The 21,608-nt window shown below is 44.8% G+C and overlaps 1 protein-coding gene across 13 annotated transcripts in view; it reads right to left on the bottom strand.

Moving 5' to 3' along the window:
- Positions 1-21,608, bottom strand: part of TANC1 (tetratricopeptide repeat, ankyrin repeat and coiled-coil containing 1) — a 215,019-nt gene that overhangs the window by 54,909 nt on the left and 138,502 nt on the right. For 8 of the 13 annotated variants that reach the window (XM_017657923.3, XM_036995895.2, XM_017657924.3 and 5 more), the window contains 3 exons: positions 15,748-15,878; positions 14,549-14,735; positions 2,737-3,000 (listed from right to left, as the gene is read on the bottom strand). In XM_017657923.3, the coding sequence (XP_017513412.1) occupies positions 2,737-3,000; positions 14,549-14,735; positions 15,748-15,878 (582 nt within the window). Of the gene's footprint in view, positions 1-2,736; positions 3,001-8,125; positions 9,660-9,705; positions 14,466-14,548; positions 14,736-15,747; positions 15,879-21,608 lie in introns of those variants that run through there. The other 5 variants (XM_073241539.1, XM_036995898.2, XM_073241540.1 and 2 more) reach the window with 4 other exon arrangements.

Here is a 21,608-nt window from a genome sequence, read left to right as displayed (position 1 = left end):
GTCAGAGGTAAAGCAATCATTCATGCTGCAATAAATACTGTTAATATATTTATACAATGAAATTATATATTTACTGCACACACACATTGGGTCTAAGAGGGTGAGAAGTACATGTTAGATGCTATAGGAAAGTTTTTTAGAGGGTTGGAGTGAGATGGGCTGTGGGAGCAGCAGAGGGAGCCGTCTCAGCTGAGCAAAGAGAAACACCTATGGAGACATCATGACCCAACCTATCAAAGGTGAATGCCTCTGAGTCCAGGGCAAGTAACAGAGCCTCAAGAAAACTGGCTGGTTGTGTTTGCTGGTTTCCTGAAAACTAGCACAGTGTTCTGTGATCCAGTTAGAAAGGATTTCAGAAGAAAAACAAAGGTAGTCAAAAATAGCAGAACCCAAATTCAAGATTATATAAAGACATCATTTTAAAGGCTTCTTTTCTGTTTTTTAATAAATATATAAGGTGCCCATGTGATGCATTTTGATATGGTATAGAGTAATAACCTGCCGTAGCATTCTAAACCAATTCCACTCTAACAAATACCTTTGTAACAAAAATCTCAGGATAGTGAAACAACCTCCAAACCTAACTAACTTATTTTTATAATCTTTAATATAAAAGCTTCACTGTACTAGACACTTAACACTGAACAACCATCATTCTCTGTCACAGGCTCAATGACAGCAAAGGCTGGCAGCCTTAGGAACTTGTTTTATACCCCATAACCCAGGGGCGCTGGGCCTTTAGGGTGCCATGAACAGAGGCCTGGCATTACCCTTCCTTCACCTGCCTACCAGTCCTTACCCTGCTCTCATGCACCAAATCAAATCTTTTGATGTTTCCTATCAATGGCAATTTATTCATGTTTGTGTGGATCTTCACATGCAAATAATTCTGAGAGATTGTAGTATATGGTCCTTTAGATATTATTTTAGTACTTCTAATATTGTGTTGCCTACTGCCCTGTTTGTAGCCTTCTTGTCACTAGACAAACAGTGCTGTACATGGTCTATATAACCTGAATCTTTTCTTTTTCATTAATACTTGCAAAAAAACCTCACCATTCTTTCCTGAGATTCAGCCTCAAGGGTAAAGAGAGTGGGCAATGAAGAATCTACCAGACTCCCAGCTTAACAGATGCTATGAGGTAAGGCAATTGCCTACTTCCTTCCAAAATCTGTTTTTACTGTATAAAATATGCAACACAGGAGAAATGAGTAAACCCGTGAGGCTAGGTGGTCATTGCTCGAACTCTCCCCATGCCACAGGAGGTCTAGCTCACATGCACACGCAGGAACTAACGCATGGGCACAGCAGAAACCAGAATGCCCGCTCTGCACTCACTGCCACCTCCTGGAAAAGCTCAGCTCACACCCACTGTCACTCCATGTGGCAGGAGACCACATAAAAGAACGCCAAGCAGGAAACATAACCCCAAACAGGTGCTTTTAACACTATTAAAGTATTAACGTGTTTCCCAATTTTAAAATAGCTTGATTAAACAGAATGTAAGTTTGCTATTTTGCTGAAGTCATAAAGCCACCACGCTGTAGGATAATACAAATGAACCAATCAGCATAACTAGGTAATAGGGTCTAAAATGCCCTGGGTGCAACACATTATACCATAGGGAGTGGGCGGGTGGCCGGAGGACACAAAAGCTTTTTGGAAGAACCATCACTCCATGCACAGAAAGCCTCCGGTACTTCTCTCGGGCACACAGGCCAACGCCCTCTTTCTGGAACAAGGCCATTCTCCTTCCTTTGAAAGTGAATTGGAGATGTGCCTCAGACCTCTTCCATTAGGGCCATTATGTACCAGCTGCTCTAAAGTTCCATTGTAAAAACCACCCAACCACCACCACAGTGGCCTGCCCCACCCCAGAGCAGCACTATAAATGATAGGAAAATCCTTTGATATTGAGGAAAAGAGGACCTGGGCCCATGCCTTAGCAATTAACATTTTAAGTGCAGTATCGTTAACAAAAAATGACTGAAACAAGTTTGTCTTTTAACTTCAACCCAAGAGCACTGAGTTGAGACACTCAGGGCCTTAAAGCAGGCCTGACGGCTCCGAGTTCCTTCTCCCGCCACCCCGAACTATTCTTGCTTGAGCACCACCCACTGGCCGGTCAACTAGCAACAGTTACCACTTCTGTAGTCTGCTGAGCTCCAGGGCCCCATCTTGCTAAGGCTCATCCGTCTCCCCTGTTTTCATTTCCTCACTTGACAGCTCTCACTTCCACTGCGTATGTTTTAAGCTGTGAGCTCCCCTAGAACTGACCTGTGCAGAAACTGGACCTCCCTTCTTTACGATAGGCCTCAATTATTCAAAATAAGTTTGAAAGCCTAGATTAGAAATTCTCTGAGCTGATATCAACTAACTCACTCTAAACAAGAACTCCCGTTTAACGAAGATGTAATGAGACGTCATGGATCTACTCAGGCTTACAAATAACAAAAATAAGGACATCCTTTCCAGTACTTTACTCCCTCCTACACAAAGAGCCACAGTGTTGCAATATTAGTTGTAAAGAATCAGAGCAGAAGGATCTCTTAAAGACCATTAAGGGCAGCCTCATCATGTTTACAGATGGGTAAACTGAGGCCTAGAAAAGATAAGTGCCTGACCCACGACCACAAAGCTGGCTTGTGCCTGGATTAGATTCCCATGTGAAGAGAGTAAACACGGGCACCTCAGACCCGGAGTGATAACCCTTCCAGGGAGAGGCATGGCCTTACCTGCAACTGAGTTGGGCCGTGGCATTATTAGTGAGCTGGAGCTCTGAGAATAAGGGACAGGACCGTCTCCAGCTGAGGCTTCAGCTTTGGGCAGCATGCTCTCCGCTGACCCAGCGGGCTCCTCTTCTGCCACTGGGGAGCAATTATCTGCCCTGCGGTCATGAAGCACTCCCTTCTGTACCCCTAACCTTAGGCTTCCGTCCTTATTCCATTCCAAACTGGAGCCACTCCGGTCATCATTTTCGGATGAACTTGTAATTGTGGCTGAAATGAGAGACCAAAATACTTTGAAGGAGGCCGGGCGGGCGTAGCTGGGGCTGTTGAGAGTTCACACACACACCCCTGCCCTCCCCCTTATCAATGGAAAGCTTTCCGGTCCACACAGATTTTTATCAAAGTACGTTTCATACAATGTATTTTGGTTAATTAGAAGAATGTTGCTTATCAGGGAAAATAAAGTGCCAGATCATTTTGCAGGGGAGGAAAAAACTGGTAAGATAATGAAAAACTGTCTAGAAGTATCTGAGTTAACTGTAAATCCATGTAATCTGGAGATGATGTAACCTCTTTCAAAAAAGATGAATTGCTCACAAACGAATTTACATCTCATTAGATTCTTTTCAACCTTTGTTTTTTCCAAATTAACAACATTGTGTATGGGGGGAGAGGGCATGGTAGCACAATGGTTGATGCAGAAAAGATGCAGGAGAAAATCTATAAAAACAAAAATACAATTATAAAGTAGAAAATTTGATCCTTAGAATTAAACTTTACAACATCTGTTGAAGATGATTCAGAAAAGCTGACCTTTATTCCTTTAATGTCATAGAACGGAAAACCTCTATGTAACCAGCACCTGGGAAGGGATGCTTGACTGCAGAATTAAAATCTAACCTCTAAGAAGGAAAACAAGCACAGAAAACATCTTCGCAAAAGAGGAGGAGTATATTGAAGGAAAGCAGCAATATTCACCCTATGTAGCTTCTAGAAACAGCCACTTCCGTATTTCAAGATGCTGAACCACACGTAATCCCTTGCAAGCATAGGTTACCATAGACACAACAGTGGCTTGTGTGCGCAAGAACAGAGGCCATGTCCTCTGATCCCTTTGTGTTCCTTGTTTGGGTTCTAGCCGCCTAGGCCCTTAACTGCAAGACTTCAATGCGAGTGCCCTGGTCAGGGTGTACTCAGGACCCAGCGCCTGGATTGCGCTGCCTCATGGACATACCAGCTGATGCATGCTGTATCAGCAGGCTGGTCAATCAGCTCCCACAGAGCCTGTTATCTAGGATCAAAAGGTCTGCAGGGGTTTTGTTTTATTTTTACAATGCTCTCTAAGGTTTCAAAGTGCAGACAAAACAATTTCCTCTCTATGACCACAGGGCCTTCAGTCACAATTCTAAACTATCTCCGCTACAGCTGCTCTCGTCTGGACTTAGGGTATTTCAAAACCTTGGCTATTTCAAAGCCCCTCCCACCACACTGAAGCCTCTGCAGAGTATCTACCACAAGCTTCCTCTTCTGACCAGCACAGCTCCGGGCACATACTAGGTGCTAAACAAGTGTCTGCTTATTCAATGGAGGAGCAAACGAACAAACATATCTACTAAAAACCTACTGATGACCAGAAGCCTTCCTGATAATATAAACAGTTGATGGACACATATTTTGTATGCTATATGTACTGCATGCTGCATTCTTACAAAAAAGCAAGCTAAAGTCACAAATCTCCAACAATTTTTCCCATATATTTATTGGAAAAAAACCCACAAGCGAATGGACCAGTGCAGTTTAAACCCGTGTTGTTTAAGGGTTCATTGTACATTTAATCCCATTGTTTTTGGTTCAGGATTGTTGGTATTAGGTCTCTAACCAAAGTGTAAGTTGACTTGGGATAGGCCCATCACTCCTTCTGGGGTGTCCCTCGCTATTCCCCGAATCTCTAAGTATTCTAGCAGAAGTATTAATGCTCAATCTCTCCATCTATATAGACTTACAGCATCCTTCGCTGTGTATTTTTTGTAATGGACCATTCAGATGAGCCTAAGTACAGCAAGAATGACTCTTTCCATCCTAAAAACGCTGGTGGCGGTGGTGGTGATGGTAACAGCAGCAGCTGAAATTTACTGCAGGTCACTGTATGTCAGGGACTTTGCTCGGTGCTTCACAGGAATACTCTAATTTATTAGATTATTGATTATTAATGGTAATTATTAATGGTAATCCTATTAATAAGTTGTGATGATGTTGCAAAACTTCATTTTTAAGTCCAGTGTTTGGGGCTCAATGCTTTTCCCACAGATATGTTGTAATTTGTTAGGTTCCCAGGTTACTACTCCAAGATCTAAGGTACACGAAAAATTCCAGACTGGGGCTGGGGGCAATTTGTTTGATTTATTGTGGCTGTTTTATTCGGGGCACATATTCTTCAGGTGAAAACTAGAAAGTCAAAGTGGTGTTTTTCCACATTTGCTCTCCTCAAGTGCCATGTACTTCAGAACCAAACTCCCAAGGATCTCAGTCCTAACTCAGACCTCCAGCTCTGGGACAGGCCCTGGGCCTTCCCAACTTCCCACTTTAAGTGACAGAACTGGACGCAGGGCCTCAGGATGCCAGGAAGCAGCTGGGGAGGTGGGGCGGCCTGGCCAAGGCTCTGCAAGGTCCTGCTCTCCCAGTGCAGCCACAGGTGCCTAGGCCCTTATGAGCAACAGGAAGGTGAGGGGTGGGGGAGGAAGGCCTGGGGGGCTGGGAGGGAAAAAGGCCTCCAGCTGCATAAATACCAGCTGGGAAGGGAAGTTCCAGACGGGGTCCGGTCGCCATTTCAAAAGGAGGAAATTTTAAGTTTAGAACATGTTTGTAAGTAGAAGACTCTCTCACTGCCCTCAAGACGATAGCTGAGAGATGCCTTCCACCGTCCACACTTACCAGGGCCCTGAGAGGCAGGTAAGTAAGCAGCTCTGAAGCCACAGGCTTCCCACTACAATGGCCCAACTTCACAATATTCCTCCTGGGATCTAATACTATATCCATTCTATCTGGCCTGAAGCCCAGGCAATGTATTTTCACCTCAGTTCAGGCACAATTAAGTCCTGAAGCAGATCTAATGGGTCAGGTAAAGGCCCGACTCCAGTTGCCCTGCAGGACCTAAGCAGCACACCCAATGGGGCAGCTCCAGGGCCTGTGAGGAGAAAGCTAGTTCTTACAGCAAATGATCAGCTACTCAAAAACACTTTTCTTCCAGGCTAAGAGAAATTCAAACTCCTCATTAAGTCAACCCAATCACCTTCAAGGTCACACACACACAGCTGGTGGTAAGGCCAATACCAGTCCTTCTGACAGCACATACAGTGGGTGTGAAAACTCCCTTTGCCTTGAACAGTTCTCAGCACATAAAAGGAATTCTGTAAATAGCTGTGGCTAAAAGTATTTTGCCTTTCATGAAGTCTACTTGCTATAAACAGTAGCCCCTGCTTAGGGGCCAGTGGGGAGAGGCTGACAGCCAGAAGGGAGTCACTTGTTGACTGGGAGGCTGGGGAGGCAAGGGACTAGCTGGGATGCACTCAGTTGTTCCATGTTTTGCTATATAAGGAACCTCAGTAACCTATTCCTCCTCCCTCCCAACCTGCCTTTACCCCCTTTTTGCCTATTGAAGATTCTTCTTTGTGTTGAATGTGCATTTAAAATAGAATTTTTAAAAATCAATGAAAGTTCAGGGCCCAGCAACTAGTTAGATGGGATCTAAATCGAGTTATATGTTTAAAAGGACATCAAGAAAATTAAACTGTTAGTATTAAGTCCAGAATTGTTTAGGAACTAAGGGCCACTGACATCAAACGTATACCACAAAGAGCAGATTTCTCTCTCTTTAAGCTGCAGAAAAGATAGAGGTGAAAAGTGCACAGGGCATGGGTTCAAGGCTTGGCTCCTCCCCTTCTGAGGACCCACGGGTGGGGGGTGTGCCTCTCCTGGCCCCATACTAGGAATGCATACATTACACAGCATCTTGTGTGTTTATGTTTCTCTCTTTACACTGGCCACTAGGAATCTTAAGAGTAAAGCTTTCTACCCAGTAGTAAGCAAAATGAATGACATTTTATGACTCTGACTCCTGTCTTATCTTTTCTCTCGCTCTTCTTTTCCCCAAACTCCTATCTTCACTGAAGATGAAAAAATCTTGTTTTTACCTAAACGTCTATCTGCAAGCATTTCAAATCCACTGGTGTGGGATTGAGGATGAATAAGTAAGTATCCTTAGGAAAACAACAATAGTGACTAACAGGAATACTCTCATAGTGCTCATTACGGACAGGCTCCGTTCTAAGGCCTGACCGGGTCTCAGCTCATGGAATTCTCCCAAGAGCCCCCGGGGCAGGGAGGCCCTGCAACGCCTGAAGCCTCACTGTGCTCCAGAACAATACTCTACACTGTTCCGCTCATGCCACACTGTTAGAAACATCTGAGCATGCATCCCCAAACCAGGTACTTATCGATTATGTACATGCACTATTCTAGTTTATTACAGTATAAAACATACACACAAAAATATACATTTTGAAAGAATACAAAGAAGCCAGTTGACATGTTCCCCTAGCACTACACAGATTGATTGTCTTGCACTCTCCATTTTCAAAGCCAGGGCTCTATGAAGAGCCCTTTGTCCTGGCCTGGGTTGTGCAGAAGATCAGATACGAGGGCATACGTACAGTGCCTCATATACCATGAATGCTCGAGTGCTTTCCTCCCCCTACAGCTGAAAAACAAAGTAGCACTAAAAAAACAAACTTGTTCACATCCATATTCAGTTAAATAGTTGACATGAAGACTTTAAAAGTTAAGTCACTGAACCCATGAATTAAAGACCAAACAAGAAACATGAGGGTTGCTTATAAAAGTGGGAGAGGGGAGGAAGTCAAAGAAGGAAAATCCAACCACTGCAGATACTGCCTTCTTCCACCTGATGGAATCCATCCCTGGCAACTGTGGAAAGAGAAAGTGAACAGAGACTAAGAGGTTGGGGAGAGAGCAAAGGGACGAGCCCAGGAGGCAGCACGGGAACGCCGGGGCCTCTGGGCCGGACAGTGGTCTGGGCTCTGCCAGCCGCACTCACCCTCACGTCCCACACGGCTCAGGCTGCCATGCCAGGTTTTGAATTTCTCCAAGGGCAAAGGGGAAAGACAGTGTAGAGAAACCTTGCAACCCGCCACAGTGCCAAAGTGCCTCCCCCTGGCTCCACCCCCAAACTAACAAATCACACAGTGAAGGGAGGCTGAGGCTCACCTGGAGTGACTGCTTCTGCCTCCCGCAGCCCAGCAAGGACAGGGCTCCCGTGGCGGCTCTCACGCGGACTCCCCCTGGCCTGCAGTCCCACGGGGAGGGCGACCTGACTTACCTGTGGCTCCAGGGGACTTTCTGGTTGCTCCTTCTGCAACTTCCCACGGACAACAGCGTGGCTTTCCTGGCCAGCCCCCTACAACACGCTGCAGGACCCTGCTCCCCTTCTGCTCCTGCACGGGGCCCTGTGCTTTGGCTGGGGATGACAGGTCTCTGTAGCAAACCTCTGGCTCTGTTCCCCACATTGCGCAAAGCTTGCTCTGCCATGGCATGCAGCGAGGCCAGGCACCCAGGCCATGTGTTCGCGGCAGCATTCATCAGGCCTCTGACTGTGGACACACCTGAAGGATCAGCTGGGGCAGGGCAGTGGGAAGCAGAGGACAGGTCCACCTGCTCAGCCACACTGCCGAAACTCAGTGACACAGCAGGTAAAAGCCTCCAGAGAAAAGCCTGTGGATTTACGTAACAGGATGTTTTCTATGCTAAAGGCATAGACACTGGAGCTCCTGACACAGTCTAACAACTCCAGAGAGTTCCACAATCTTCTGGAAAAGAGCATGGGGCACTACTGGAGGTTGGAATTACTATGCACCTATAGCACACATTTTCCATCAGTGGTGTCAATCACTGCCATGTTTCAAACCCCTTTCAGTAACGGACAACTTGCCCTGGCGTCTAGCACAGACCATTATTCTTCGGCTCCATAGGTGGGCAAATTTTGAAACAGATACTGTGTCTTATCTTCATTGTCCCAGTACTGAACAAACTTGTTTCTGGTACACAGTAGGGGCCAATACATGCTTCCTACACCGAGAACAGCTGGAGGAACCCAACCACAGTCTGAATACAATCAAGTACAGTAGACGTGCTCTGCTGACTCACCAAGGATTTCTTTCCCACACTAAGTATATTACTGAGTTATCTATTTAAAGGCAAATTTTCTTCCTTCTCCCAAGACATTAAAAAAAACTTCTATAATTAAGGATGATTTTTTAAATTGCAGGCAATGTAGCAAAATGAATATTAACACAGATTTGAAACACTCTAAATAGTTATTAACCAAATCAATTTCAAAGCATTTCTATTTAGTAGCAAGCAGGGCAATAAGGTGGGAACAAAACAGTATTAGCATAAAATTAAAAGGGCAGGATTTACAGCAAGTTAAAAAGGAAAATAAATTACAATTAAGTCCTCTTTATATGCCTCTCTCTACATCTGATCATCTCCTTTGGGACACCAAGTCCAGGAAATAAGAGGTCTAATGCTACCTCTGGAGCCACTTTCATTTTACAAGCCTAGGAGGGAACAGTGAAATGCCACAGGAAAATAAAAGTCAGCCCATGATAATTTTTTGTTAAAAAAAGTCCTAAGCAACTGGGCAGAAAAAGAAACATTATCCAGACTCTAGCAAGCACCAGCAGGGTACTAAGCAAGTGTCCGGTATTTCCCGCAAGCCACTTTTGCAGGAGAAAGGTTTCTGTCACAGTACTCCCCTGCCTAAATGTATACCTGCCTTCCAGCTTCAAAGTGAGCAGGAGTTCAAGGGCAAGTCACTGTCGTGGTGTCTCCCCTCCCACCGGCCAGCCCCCCACAAGGAAAGGAGACAGGCAGGAGGAAGAGCCCAAGTTTGTGCTTTACCCGCTTCAAATTCTGAGCATTTAATCGTCCCGAAAGCTCCCGGCCTGGTGGAATGTGGTGACTCAGGTGCTGGGGAGCCGGGCGGGCGGGGGGACAACACCTGCTCTGTGCGGAGACACGCCCAGGAGAGAGAGAGGTGGCCGCCTTCCCTTTGGAGTCCCACACCCCCTGCGTGGAGCTGTCCCAACAGCAACTCCTAAAAGGGAAGGGAGCCCAGACGCTAGGAAAGTAACCTGGAGATTATAAATTCAAGGAGGTACTAGCAGATAGTAGAGGGAGGGAATGAACAGATGACTTTTAAGAGCTTCCTCCTCAGGCAAACTTTTCCAATTGCTACCTGTAACACCTTCTCCTGGGCATGTCTATCATTAATGGATAGGAAGCATTATTGTTATTATTTTTAATCTTGATAGGAAAGCTGGGTTTTGTCTGTTCCTCATCCAGTATCTATCCTCCTTCCTCCTCAATAGAGAAATGGCCCATTTTCTTGATACACACATACACACAAAATATTGATCATGATATGGACATAACCAAAAATGAAATACGTTCAAGTCAGAAAGGGCTTTAAAACCCACTATTTTCAGCGATGCTTTTTTAAAAATTAGATTGGTTTTCATACACATTCCAATGAAAACATCTACTTAGTTTTTTCTAGGCTAGGATTAATACAGTTTACAATTTCCACTTGTTAAAGTTGGAAGCAGGTTATATTCAAAGGAGTGTGGTGAAGGAAAAATGTTTTCTCAGGCATGGAGGAAATACCTTTAAAAGCCACTTGTAAGTTTTCCTTTCCAAAGCAAGTAATTGAAAAGCTACTTATGGTGATTGGGTATAGTTTCATATTTAGAAGGTTTTTAGATTGCAAATTGGAAAAACCAGACACTAACTTCTAAGTAATGCCAATGATTTTAATAAAGGGTAAAGAAATTACACTTAAAAAAAAAGGAGGATATTTTTAGTGAATTCAGTTGATCCCATCTAGCTTAGACAGTATTTCTATGTGCTATAATTATTATACTTCCACAGACATTTACATAAAAAGAACTTGGACCTTGTGAAATAGCGTAAGTGGGACTCCTATTTGTTTAAGACAATAAAGTTGGAACAGGGGGCAGGGAGGGTTCTGCTAAGCCCTGGTCCTTGCTCGAGAAAGCCTGGAAGGGGTCCAAAAAAATTCTTCTAATGGTCATTAGCCTGCCTTTTTTCCTACTAAGCAGCTCCTAAAAAGAAAATTCTTTTCACCTGCAATCTGTCAAAACCAACAGAAAAAGAAGCCAGGAAGGACATCCCATGGCAGCCCTGAGGCGGCTGTCTGGGCATGGGGAACAAAAGCTTCCCCTCATGGCAACTGTTGGTCAAAAATATTTAGATTAACTATAACCAGCATGATGGAAATCAGCTTAAATAGCAGGGGGAGGTCTGGGAATTTTTAAGGATGTGTTCGAAACTTCCCTTCAATGCCCTAAATACAATGTGCTAATAATGCACAAGGAATGAACTCCAGTCTGAGCCCTAAATGGGAGCCCATAGCAACCCAAAGCTTGCAAGGCCATGACAGCTGTGTGCACTTCAGATCAGCCCAACCCCAAAACCCTTGGCCACTCCAACCCGAGCCTGTGGGTAGACAAATCCTAAACAACTTAAAATGGAAAATTAAATGGAAAGCCTCTTCGTCCCTTCTCCAGGCCCTGTGTAACTTGGAACATGGATCCTACCCAGCCCTGCCACAAGTAGCTGTCAGGCCTTCCAAGGCAGAGAGCTACGGCATCTCACCGTCACCTCTGTCCACTAGGATCGCTGCGTTCTCTGTATAAATGCTTAAGATGCCCAAAGGCTGCCATTCTCAGGCTGCCCCTTATAAAAACAGGCATCTTCTTCAGGCAGAAAAAAAGCACACCCGCAACCCCCAGCAATCAGAGCCACAGCTGAGACACAGCCACCGCCCCCTGAAGAAGCAATGGAACGTGCAATTCCTGCACTGACGCAGAAGGAAGCTCTTTCCCTCCGCTCGGCCCCTCCACTCCTGCCTCTACAAAGAGTCGTGGCTACAGTCTGCCCAGAGAGGAAATAGTTGCTGTTTGCCCTTCTCCGCCCTACCACACCTCCAATGTGTCCCTTGGCAACAGATTCTAATTCTGCAGATCACAGAAGGAGAGAGAACAGAGGAACACTGTCACCAGCAGTGTTTGCCTCTCAGCCACCTACAGTCCTTGCCTTCTGCAGGAGATCACCTAAGCAGCATGAGGCACCACCTCCAGAAACTGGGGGTCTTCTATAAAAAAGGGATACTAATCACTTCTTACTTCTTCCTGCTTTCATCTCAGACATCTTCATTTTTCATGTTCAGCTACATAAAGGGAGCATGTTGACTTGAGCCAATGAAGGAAGGACAGCCTCAATGACGTGAACTGTGTCATTTAGTGACAAGTCACAGCTTAAAATGCAGATGGCATTAAAAGATTTGATCATGCCAACTTGGAACGGAAATCCTGCACAGCTTCTTTAGAAGCCAACTAAACATTCCTTCCTTCAATGCAGTTTGGTAGTAGCAAAATTCTCTTCCCTTGATTTCTCATTCTCAATACCATGCTAGGAGCCCAGTCGATGGCTAGAATAATAGAGATGACATCCTGCTCCATATGGAGACAAAAGTAATTAATAAAAGGAGAGTAAGTAAACTGAAGGAACATAGTGTGATGCTATGGAAAGCAGGTCATGGGGGACTAGCCTGACTGAGACTGGGTGGGACTGCATTGACTCAAGTACTCATCAAGAGCCTCCATATTCCTGCAGCTTTCACTAACAATACAGAAAAGCAAACCAGCAACTTTTCTTTCCCTTCATTAGGACACGTTTTAAATGGCAGCACTATATCTCCACAAGAGAGCGAAAGAGGCAGAAAGGAATGAATGAATGAATGAATGCAAGGAGGGTCATTTTCTGTTACGGAAAAGTATCTGTCAAAATAACAAACTGGCTTAGTTAAAATCAGAGGCATGGAATGCCAATGCCAGAACACACAAAGAAAAGGAAAAAGCTGTCAAAAACGTCTACAGCATTGGCCAACTCACAGAAGGAAGACTAACTCTGTGGAGGAGGAAAAGTTTCTGAAGAATGAAGAATGCCACAGAGAAAGTCATCTGGTTATCACAGACTCAATACCGGACATCTGTCACTGATGGGAAGCTCAGAGAGAGACAGGGCACCGGAACAGAAGCCGCGTCGGGAAAAATCAGCATTGGACTGTCCAGCAGGTGGGGAAGCAGAGAGGGATGAGAATGGGCAATAAGAGAATAAGCTCACTGGAAGGGCTTGAAGCTGAGCGAAGAGAATTTAAATTTGCTGCAGAAACCTCAAGCCACCATTCACATGAAATGTCCGGAATAAACTAATCTAGAGAGACAGCAAGCGGATACTGGTTGTGTAGGGCTGGGATGTGGAGGGAAAGGAGGTGTGACCTCTGTAGGTTTAGGGTTTCTTTTGGGGGTGGTGAAAATGCTGAGATCCAATTGTGGTGATGGTTGTACAACTCCGAAATCTACCAAAAACCTTCTAATGGTTTGTATGGGTGAGTATTTTGGTATATGAATTGTATCTCAATAAAACAATTAAAACTGAACAAAACAAAAAGCCACTGAGGGCAAGTGAAAACTGAGGGCAGCAACTGCCTGCCTTATGCTGAGGGCCCCTCACAAAGCCACGGTGAGCTCCACCCCAGGGAGCCCACAGTCCAGTCCCAGCACACCACAGGCCTCCCGGGGCAATCTCCAGAATGCAGACTGGATGACCCTGCAACGTTTTTCAAATTACACTCGAAAGAAATTGCAGGGGACTGAACAAAATATGGAGTTCTAAGGTTCTTTTGATGACATATCAGTGTGGAATTCAGTGGGATTCAGTCCATTAATAAAATGTAAAATATTCTTCAGAGACGTGTATAAATCAGCAAAAGGGAAGGAGCAGACTGGTTCGGCAGAGCACGAATGTTAATCAGCAGCACAACTGCAGAGCAGAGGAGGGCCTGAGCAAGCTGCCCGGTGGGCCCACACACCTGTTACCAGAAAGGCACCGAGCAGGAGGCCTGAGACGCACAGACACCCAGACCCACCTGCAGAAACGGAAATGCGCTCTGTCTGGGAATGGGGTATAAGAATAGGGGCTCTTAAATGCCCTCATTGATTCCAATACACACCTGAGACTAGAAACTACTGAACGAATCAGAATCTTTAATCTGTTATATAAAGATGTGTGTAAAGAACTCAAATGTTGCTTAAGTCACAAGGTAAGCACGACTAAGAGTCAGGACTGGAATCTGCGTGTCTTCACCTTCAGTTCAAGATAACCCTATCTGCTGTGTGGCTGTGGGTGTACAGGGGCATCCTTAGAAAATCCTGGCCTCACAATAGTGGTCAGCTCCCACTGTAAGACAGTAAAGAACACACACCTAGAAATACGTTGGGGGCTACATGGCCTTGCACTAGGCTGGGAAACTTCTTAATATGCAGAGATGTCGTTCCCCTTCTCTGTGCCCTGGTGGGAGCCGCCACAGACAAAATGAACTGGTGAGGAGGGAAGATTTGTGTAACTTCGCAGGCCAGATCTGATCTGGAAAATTTTTTCCCAAATAAGACCAATGTTATAAAATAAACACCAAGGAATATAAAAAGCCGATGCTTGGTTCTCTCAGCTGTACTAGGAACCAGTGATGTCTGCAAAGAACCGGGCGGGCCCTGGCCGAGTGACCTTCACAGCCCATGTTAAACCCTTTGAAGAAGTGCCTGGTGAGCGCTCTGGCTGACGCGCACCGCGCCGTTCCATTACTGAGCAGGGTGCCTCTTACCTATAATTCCACTGTCCTTGCTTTCCAGGGTGGAACTAGGGCTGCTAATGGTCTCACAGGGACTTTGCTTGGCTGCCGTCTTGCTGACACAGCTATTCAGGGTTGAGCAGGGGCTATCGGTGCTGGGAGACGCCGAGCTGCTTGTGAGTGTGGAGCAAGGGCTGATGCCTTGGCTCGGAGCTGTGCACTGCAAGACGGACAGAAGGAGGCATTAGCACGGCTTCACGCAGAACGCTTCCACACATCTCGTTTTTGAGGCTGAAACAATAAAACTAGAAACAGGGAAATGGAAAACAGCTTCTATATTCTAGGGAGCTTAATATATGTATGATCTTCCAAATTATATAAGAGAAACATCCTCATTCTGCTCCCCTCCCTTTGGTTTTGTTTTTAATAGGGCAGTCTTAGAAATAATTCAGTGGGAATGCACATTTGCAAAACAGAAACAACAAACAGGCAGACTTCCTTTCATTTAAAGGCTACAGAAGACAAATGAGTTCTTTGACCTCTGTGCAGAAAATCTGGGAACTCTGTTCTCGTGATGTTTCACAAGCACTGATACCTTGATCTAATTCCTGAAGATTTACGGGCCCTGCGGTCACGGGGAGACGGGTGGCCACTGCAGTCTCAATCAATGCGTGACACCCGCACAGGGGCTAGAAGCTCCGGCCCCTCATTGCTATTCAGACGTCCACATCTCATCTCAGAGGCAGCAGGCTGCTGTTGCCCAGGATGGGGAGTGCTCTCCCCCAGATCAACCATTTGGGCTCATCTTATTTTGTCTCTGCCTCATCGCCTACAAATCGTATTCTCACCCCACTGACCATCCAAAATCTCAACTGCTAAAAATGCACAGGAAAGCATATACTGAAGCAGCCGGATGGGAAGGATGGTGCTCTAAAGATACAAATGCTATCATTGCTAAGGAATTCTTTCAGCTACTTTCATGCATTTAGCTACTCTCCCCCAGGGCATTAACTAGAAGGTTAATGGGGAACCTTTCCTTAAGCTCCGTATCCTGCTTTTCCCCACCTCTGCACTGCAAAACTCCACAAACTGCAGAAATACATTTCAAAACACAACAGCCCAGATGCATTTGACTGAACAAGGACTGCCCCACTCAGGAGAAGGGGAAGAAGGTTGTCCCTTCATTCATCCTCCGAGCAGGTATGACCGGCAGTGTCTTTCACGGGCATTACCATGGTTTCATTTTTTTCTTCAATGGTTATGTGTGTGGCGCTTGGGATCCCTTCTCCCAGTAAAAATCCCAACCTCGTCAACAGTTCTTGAGCTGCCGGTGAACAGCTCGGTTCATTATCAGCCTTTGCTTCTGGAACAAAGAAAGAGAACAATGAGGCTGCCTCTCTGGGGAACTGCATAACAGCTGGCATCTGGAGGAGTGGACACCACGGTTGCTTCTCGGCTGCCTCTGTGTAATCATAAAATGCACAAAGTCTGACCACACTGCCTGTCCTGCAGCAATACATCCTAATCAAGAGGCTGTGACAGGTTAAGAGAACAGGTAAAGAAGAACTCCAACTGCAAAAGGTGAAATATTTGACCTGAATCAGAGGAACACAGTGCCACTACCTGATAGCAATTGAAAAGCAGGTACTTCAGACACCAAAGGTAGAAAAAGGCCCACCCTTCATCTTACTCTTCATGAGCACACGGGGGCCAATACCCACAAGAGGCTAAAATAAAGCAAAACCCAAGGGGACGCTGGCAGAGACCCAGGCTACTTAGACGCTGGGGTCATCCTGAAACTATGCCCACTAAATGCGACAAGGGCAAGACAGCTTCAGGAAGCCTTGCTGTGCCTACCTCGCAGCAGGCAAAGTCAAAACCATGAGTCCAACCAAAGGTCAATCACCAGGAATCCATGTTGAAACACAGATTTTAAACCCCAGTGAAATGCATCCCAAGAGATGGGACTCAGTAACACGGAGATGTAGAGTAGGCGGGCGAGTCCTCTGTGTACTCACGGAAACGCGGAGGCACGCTCACCTGGGAGCCACAGGCCGTGCTAGGAGGCCCTCTTCCTCAGGTCTCCCTAGCGCTGCTCACCGGGCTTTGCTTACATAAGACAATTTTATTACTGGATTTTATTTAAATGTTGAGCTGTAGGCTAACCTTGTTTTCAAAAGCCTAATGGAATGTCATAGTGGTTGACAAAATGATAGTCACATCATTCTAACACCTCTTCTATATTTTAAAATCAGCATCCATCAGGGAATGAGATAATGTATAAGGCGAGCTGGGCTCATGGAAGTTAGAACTTAAGAACAATATGTAACCTCTAATAGGATCACTTATCTTAACGCTTTGTCTTCTTCATTAATCATCTAGGCGCCTAGCCCATACATTCATGAACCAATTTTCCCCAGATGTGAAAATCTGCAGATCATAGATAATAGCTCTTAGAAAAACAAAATGAGGAAAGAACAAAACTGTTCCCTTTGAGCGACAATACCACAAAGTTCATTGCTAACTTTGCCCTTTTTAAGGCACCATCTGCATTACCCTCCCTCAAACATCACTTTGCTAAGTCATGCTCCCGGGGTGGCAACTCCAAGGGAAACAAGGGCTAGCTGTATCTTCAAGGAAGGAAAAGCACCCCACCCCTTGCTTGCTCTTAAAAGCTCCCAATGTTTGGGGTAAGAAGAAGGGCTGTTTGCCAGCTTGGATGTTTTTTGGTTGCTCAAGAAAATGCTGCGGTAAAATAGCCAAGGCTTGATTGTTCTGGGTTAAGAGAACAATCTGATGTTTCTGGATCATTTCAGTTAAACTCACAACATGAAGGGGCGGTAGCCCCAAACCAGAACGGACAGGGTAGCCACCCCCGGGCAGGTCAACCACACCCTCAGTCGTTTCTACACAAGGTGTTCCCACCAGAGATCTCTAACCACATTTGGATTCTCAAGGTACACAGGCATTTGGGAAAGGAAGGCAGGAACCACACCAAATCAGCACAACCCAGGCACACCCAAGGGCCGAGCCACTGCGGAACAGGATCCGTCCCGCCTCCCTGGCCCCAAGGCACCAGCAGGGCAGCCACTTTATCTTGGGTGGCAGCTGAACCAGGAGAGAACAGGATGCAGATGGTGAGGGAAGAAATGGGTGAGGGGGCAGACCTCAGCAGTTCCTCTCTGCCACGCCCCCTTTCCCTCTGAAACAATCTCTATACTGGTAGGCAACTGCGACCGTGCCCCAGAACGTCTAGCTTCTGGTTCAACCTGAAACACCGGGGAAAGAGCCAGGACCAACCCCAGCTGGCAGCAGCTGTAGAGGCAGAGAGCAGCTGCACAGGCCTGGCTAGCACAAAATTCACCCCTCGACAAGCAAGGCCGCAGCCTCTGGCTCACCTGGGGGTCGTTCAGACCCTGCATCCTGCCTAGGTCCTGCCTCAGGGGGAGGGAGCGAGTGGGCAGGGGCAGACCTTGCTGCCTGCACATTGTGTCTGCAGGCAGACACCCCAGACTGACAAGACTTTCATTAAGAAAAAATATGTATATATCCAAAGACAACTAGTCATCCAAACCTCCCCGCTTCAGCCAAGTTGGGAGCAGCAGCAATTCCAGGTTTAACATCTGAATCGACAAGGAACTCCCAATTTCATGATTAACTTGTTCTCTTAACTTTTCAACTGGGACTTTGCTGCTACCAATGTTCCAAACCCCTACTGGGCTCCGGATGAACGAACGGATGCTCTTTATTCCAGCTTTTGCTCCCATTAAGCCCCACTGTAATTTTACTTCTTGCAAAAGCTTCCCAGCTGTCTTTTCATATTATTCTCTCTTCTAAATTGTCATCCTGGTGACCTTCCCCTCAGAAGCCTTCTGCCACCTGAATTCCTTAATCCACATCAAGTGGTCCACATCCTGCCTTTCCTAAATGCACAGCGCCTTCTCTCCCTGTACTTTCATTCTAGCCGTAGGACCCCTGGGTGGAGTGTGACAGTGCCATTTGGGGAGAGATGAGCCGCCTGGGAACTCACACTGCTAATGCTCAACTGTAAAATGGAAATGCACTTCTTCCTCCATAGTCAGTCACCAAATATTGAGATTTGAGCAGTCAGAGAGGATTTTCTTCAAGCTAATTCTTACTCCAAAATGACCCCCAAACCAAAACCCACAGGACACTCTAAATGGTGAGTCTATTTTTCATTCATGTAGTTAATATTAAATCACTCATCAATAATTGGTGTACCTTACTCAGTACCAGTGGGATAAGAGCTGGAGAGAAAGATCTCATCTCTTAGCAACACTTCACATCTCACTGATTAAACTATCCGACGCATTTATGATGACTGTATTCGGAATTGAGCCTCACACTCCCTAGAAATCCCTTAGGCAGTGGAAGAATATTCCTCCCGATGATGTTTTCACGGATGATATCAAACCATTGTGAAATAATCACATGGAGGAAGGCATAGGGAATTTCTTGGATCACTTCCTGCCTGTCTTTTTTAACTGTACTCTTTTAACAATTTAGAAGAGAGAATAATATGAAAAGACAGCTGGGAATTCATACCTGTTGGACCACGTTTGGGCACCAACATTCAGATACAGTCTGTAAACTGCACCCCAATCACTGCCACCAGAACTTCAAACTTGCTGTGCCCCGTATAGTCACCCATCTCGCCTATAGTCTCAGAAGAAAGGACTTCTCCACGCTTCCACTATTGTGAACTACTTACACAGCGTGAACCTTTCTAAACTCTACTCCCTCATCAGGGAAGTGGCCATAACCCACTTATAGGGGGCACATGCACAGCTCCAAAAAATTTGAGAAACAGCTTGCAAGGCAAACATCTTCGAAACAAGATGCTATATGAAAGTTGGTCATTATTTCTACCAACTTCAACACCAAGAGTCCACCCTCTCACAATTATTTCATTTTCTGGTTTCATGGATATCTATATTCAATGTGCTTATATTTCTCCTACCTTAAAAAAGAAGTTTTGTTTCTAATCTTTCTGCCTTACTATTTTCTGAACTCCCTATTCTTTGAAGGTAACAAATCCCCTCATTTCTCTGATTATCAAACTGTTCCAACGTGCTGCTTTCATGTTCCATCTAATCATTCCCTCTTCTTAAAGCCAGGCTATTAGAACCATGGAGGTTCTTGGAGAGTACCAAGGATCATTCCATCAAGAGAAGCCTGTCTCCATTCTCACCCTCCTCAGACTTTAGAGCTCTGGGCAGTGTTGACAATGTTCAGCCATTCACGAGCATGTGATCTTGACTTAGTATCAGCTCCCAAGACAGTACTTCTGAATCATGTCTGCTAAATGAGACACGGCCTTGACTGATGTTATTAAACCCTTCTTCTGTCTCTACCCTATCGATGACCTGCTTCCCATTAAGACTCTTGCCTTCCTTGCCTTCTATTTGCAAGCATTTTCCTGTTTCTGGCTGTTCCTTCTCCTAAACCATCACTGTCCTCTCCTCCTTGAATCTCCAAGTTATCTTTACACTTTTAATCTCACCCCATACTTCTTTCAAAATGTCTTCAGTTACACTGCCACTTGTGTCTGAATCCTCTTTGCCCCAAGTCTACATGATGACAATCAGACTCTGGATCAATTTTCTCACCTTTTTTCATTCTCTCCTTTGCTTCTTTTCCTTCTCTGAAAGCCAGTGGTTCTCAAATTTTTGTTCTCAGAGCTCATTCTTAAAAACTGAGGATTGCAAAGAGCTTTGGCTTATATAGGTTATATCTATTAATATTTACCGTATTAGAAATTAAAATGAATTTTAAAAATCTATATAATTCATTTTAAGTTAATGAGACTTATTACATGTTAAATAATCCATTTTCAATTTAAAAGGCTAGTTGAGAATGGCATTGTTTTATATTTTTGCAAATTATTTTTAATGTCTGGTTTAACAGAAGACAGCTGGACTTTCATGTCTACTTCTGCATTCAATCTGTTATGATCTGTTCTTTTGGTTTAAGCATGTGAAAAATTGTGGCCTCAAATAGGTATGTAGTTGGGAAAGGGGGAAGCTTTTTCATTAATTACAGATATTCTTTTTTGATACCTCACCAGAAATTGACAAGCAGCAATTTCTTAAAGGTTAGTTCCAGTGGACTCTGAATCCCTATCAATGAACTTTTGTACCCTCTTACAGTAGAATCCAATGGTCTATTACAGGTTTCAAATGGTTTCTTACCCATGTAAGATTTTGTAACATCTTGCTCTGGACCATTAGGAAAATACTGGTTTTGCAGACCTTGCAAAAGTAATTAAACATTTTATTATCCAATATCAAAATATCACATTCAATAATATCACCACAGATCTCATCTTTAAAAGTCCTGGAATACTGTCAAGCTCAATGTGACAGATTTGTATTCCCAAAAACCTAATTTTCACTTGAAAGGTCAAATTTTATCATTGGCAACTAATCTCGGTCAGGTTTTTTTTATTGAAGTGACATGCTCATTTTGTTCCCTTTCAAGAAAACGTGGGTCTACCCAATTCTGAATAACCACAGTCTGTCAGTCATTCTTCCAACAAAAATGATGATGCACTTAAAAATGGCTAGTTCAGCTTGCAACTCAAATCATCACACAAATGCTTTTTCTCAAAACAAACATACTTCAGCATGCAGAAGCGTCCCATTTCATCATAGAAAACATTAAAAAGATGGGTATTCAAGGTGCAAGATTTAATAACACTCATTATTTTTAGTGCTTTGTCAGGGACAGTCTTCTGTGAATTATTTTTGGTGAAAGTGCACGGGGGTGAAAAATACCATGTGCAGCCCTGGTATAGCAGGTTCCCCTACCATGATGTGTACTGAGGTATCAGAAATCTTACCAACAATTCTTTCGTGCCACAGGTGAAATTGCCAACATGAGAGAAATGGAAATAACTTCTCAATATTATTATTAAGAGTTTTGACCTTGCAGGTCCTTGTGAAGGTCTTGGGGATGCCGAGATGTCCACAGCCAATATTTTGAAAACCTCAGCTTTTAAGTCTTTAATTGTACCAAATTCTCTTTCTTCTTAAAAATAAGTAAAAACCATAGTCGCACACACCCTCATCCT

The sequence above is a fragment of the Manis javanica genome, chromosome 7, assembly GCF_040802235.1.
Source record: "Manis javanica isolate MJ-LG chromosome 7, MJ_LKY, whole genome shotgun sequence".
NCBI classification, from domain to species: Eukaryota; Metazoa; Chordata; class Mammalia; order Pholidota; family Manidae; genus Manis; species Manis javanica.
The sequence above is the reverse complement of the archived record's forward strand: the minus strand, read 5'-3'. Positions and strand labels throughout refer to the sequence as shown.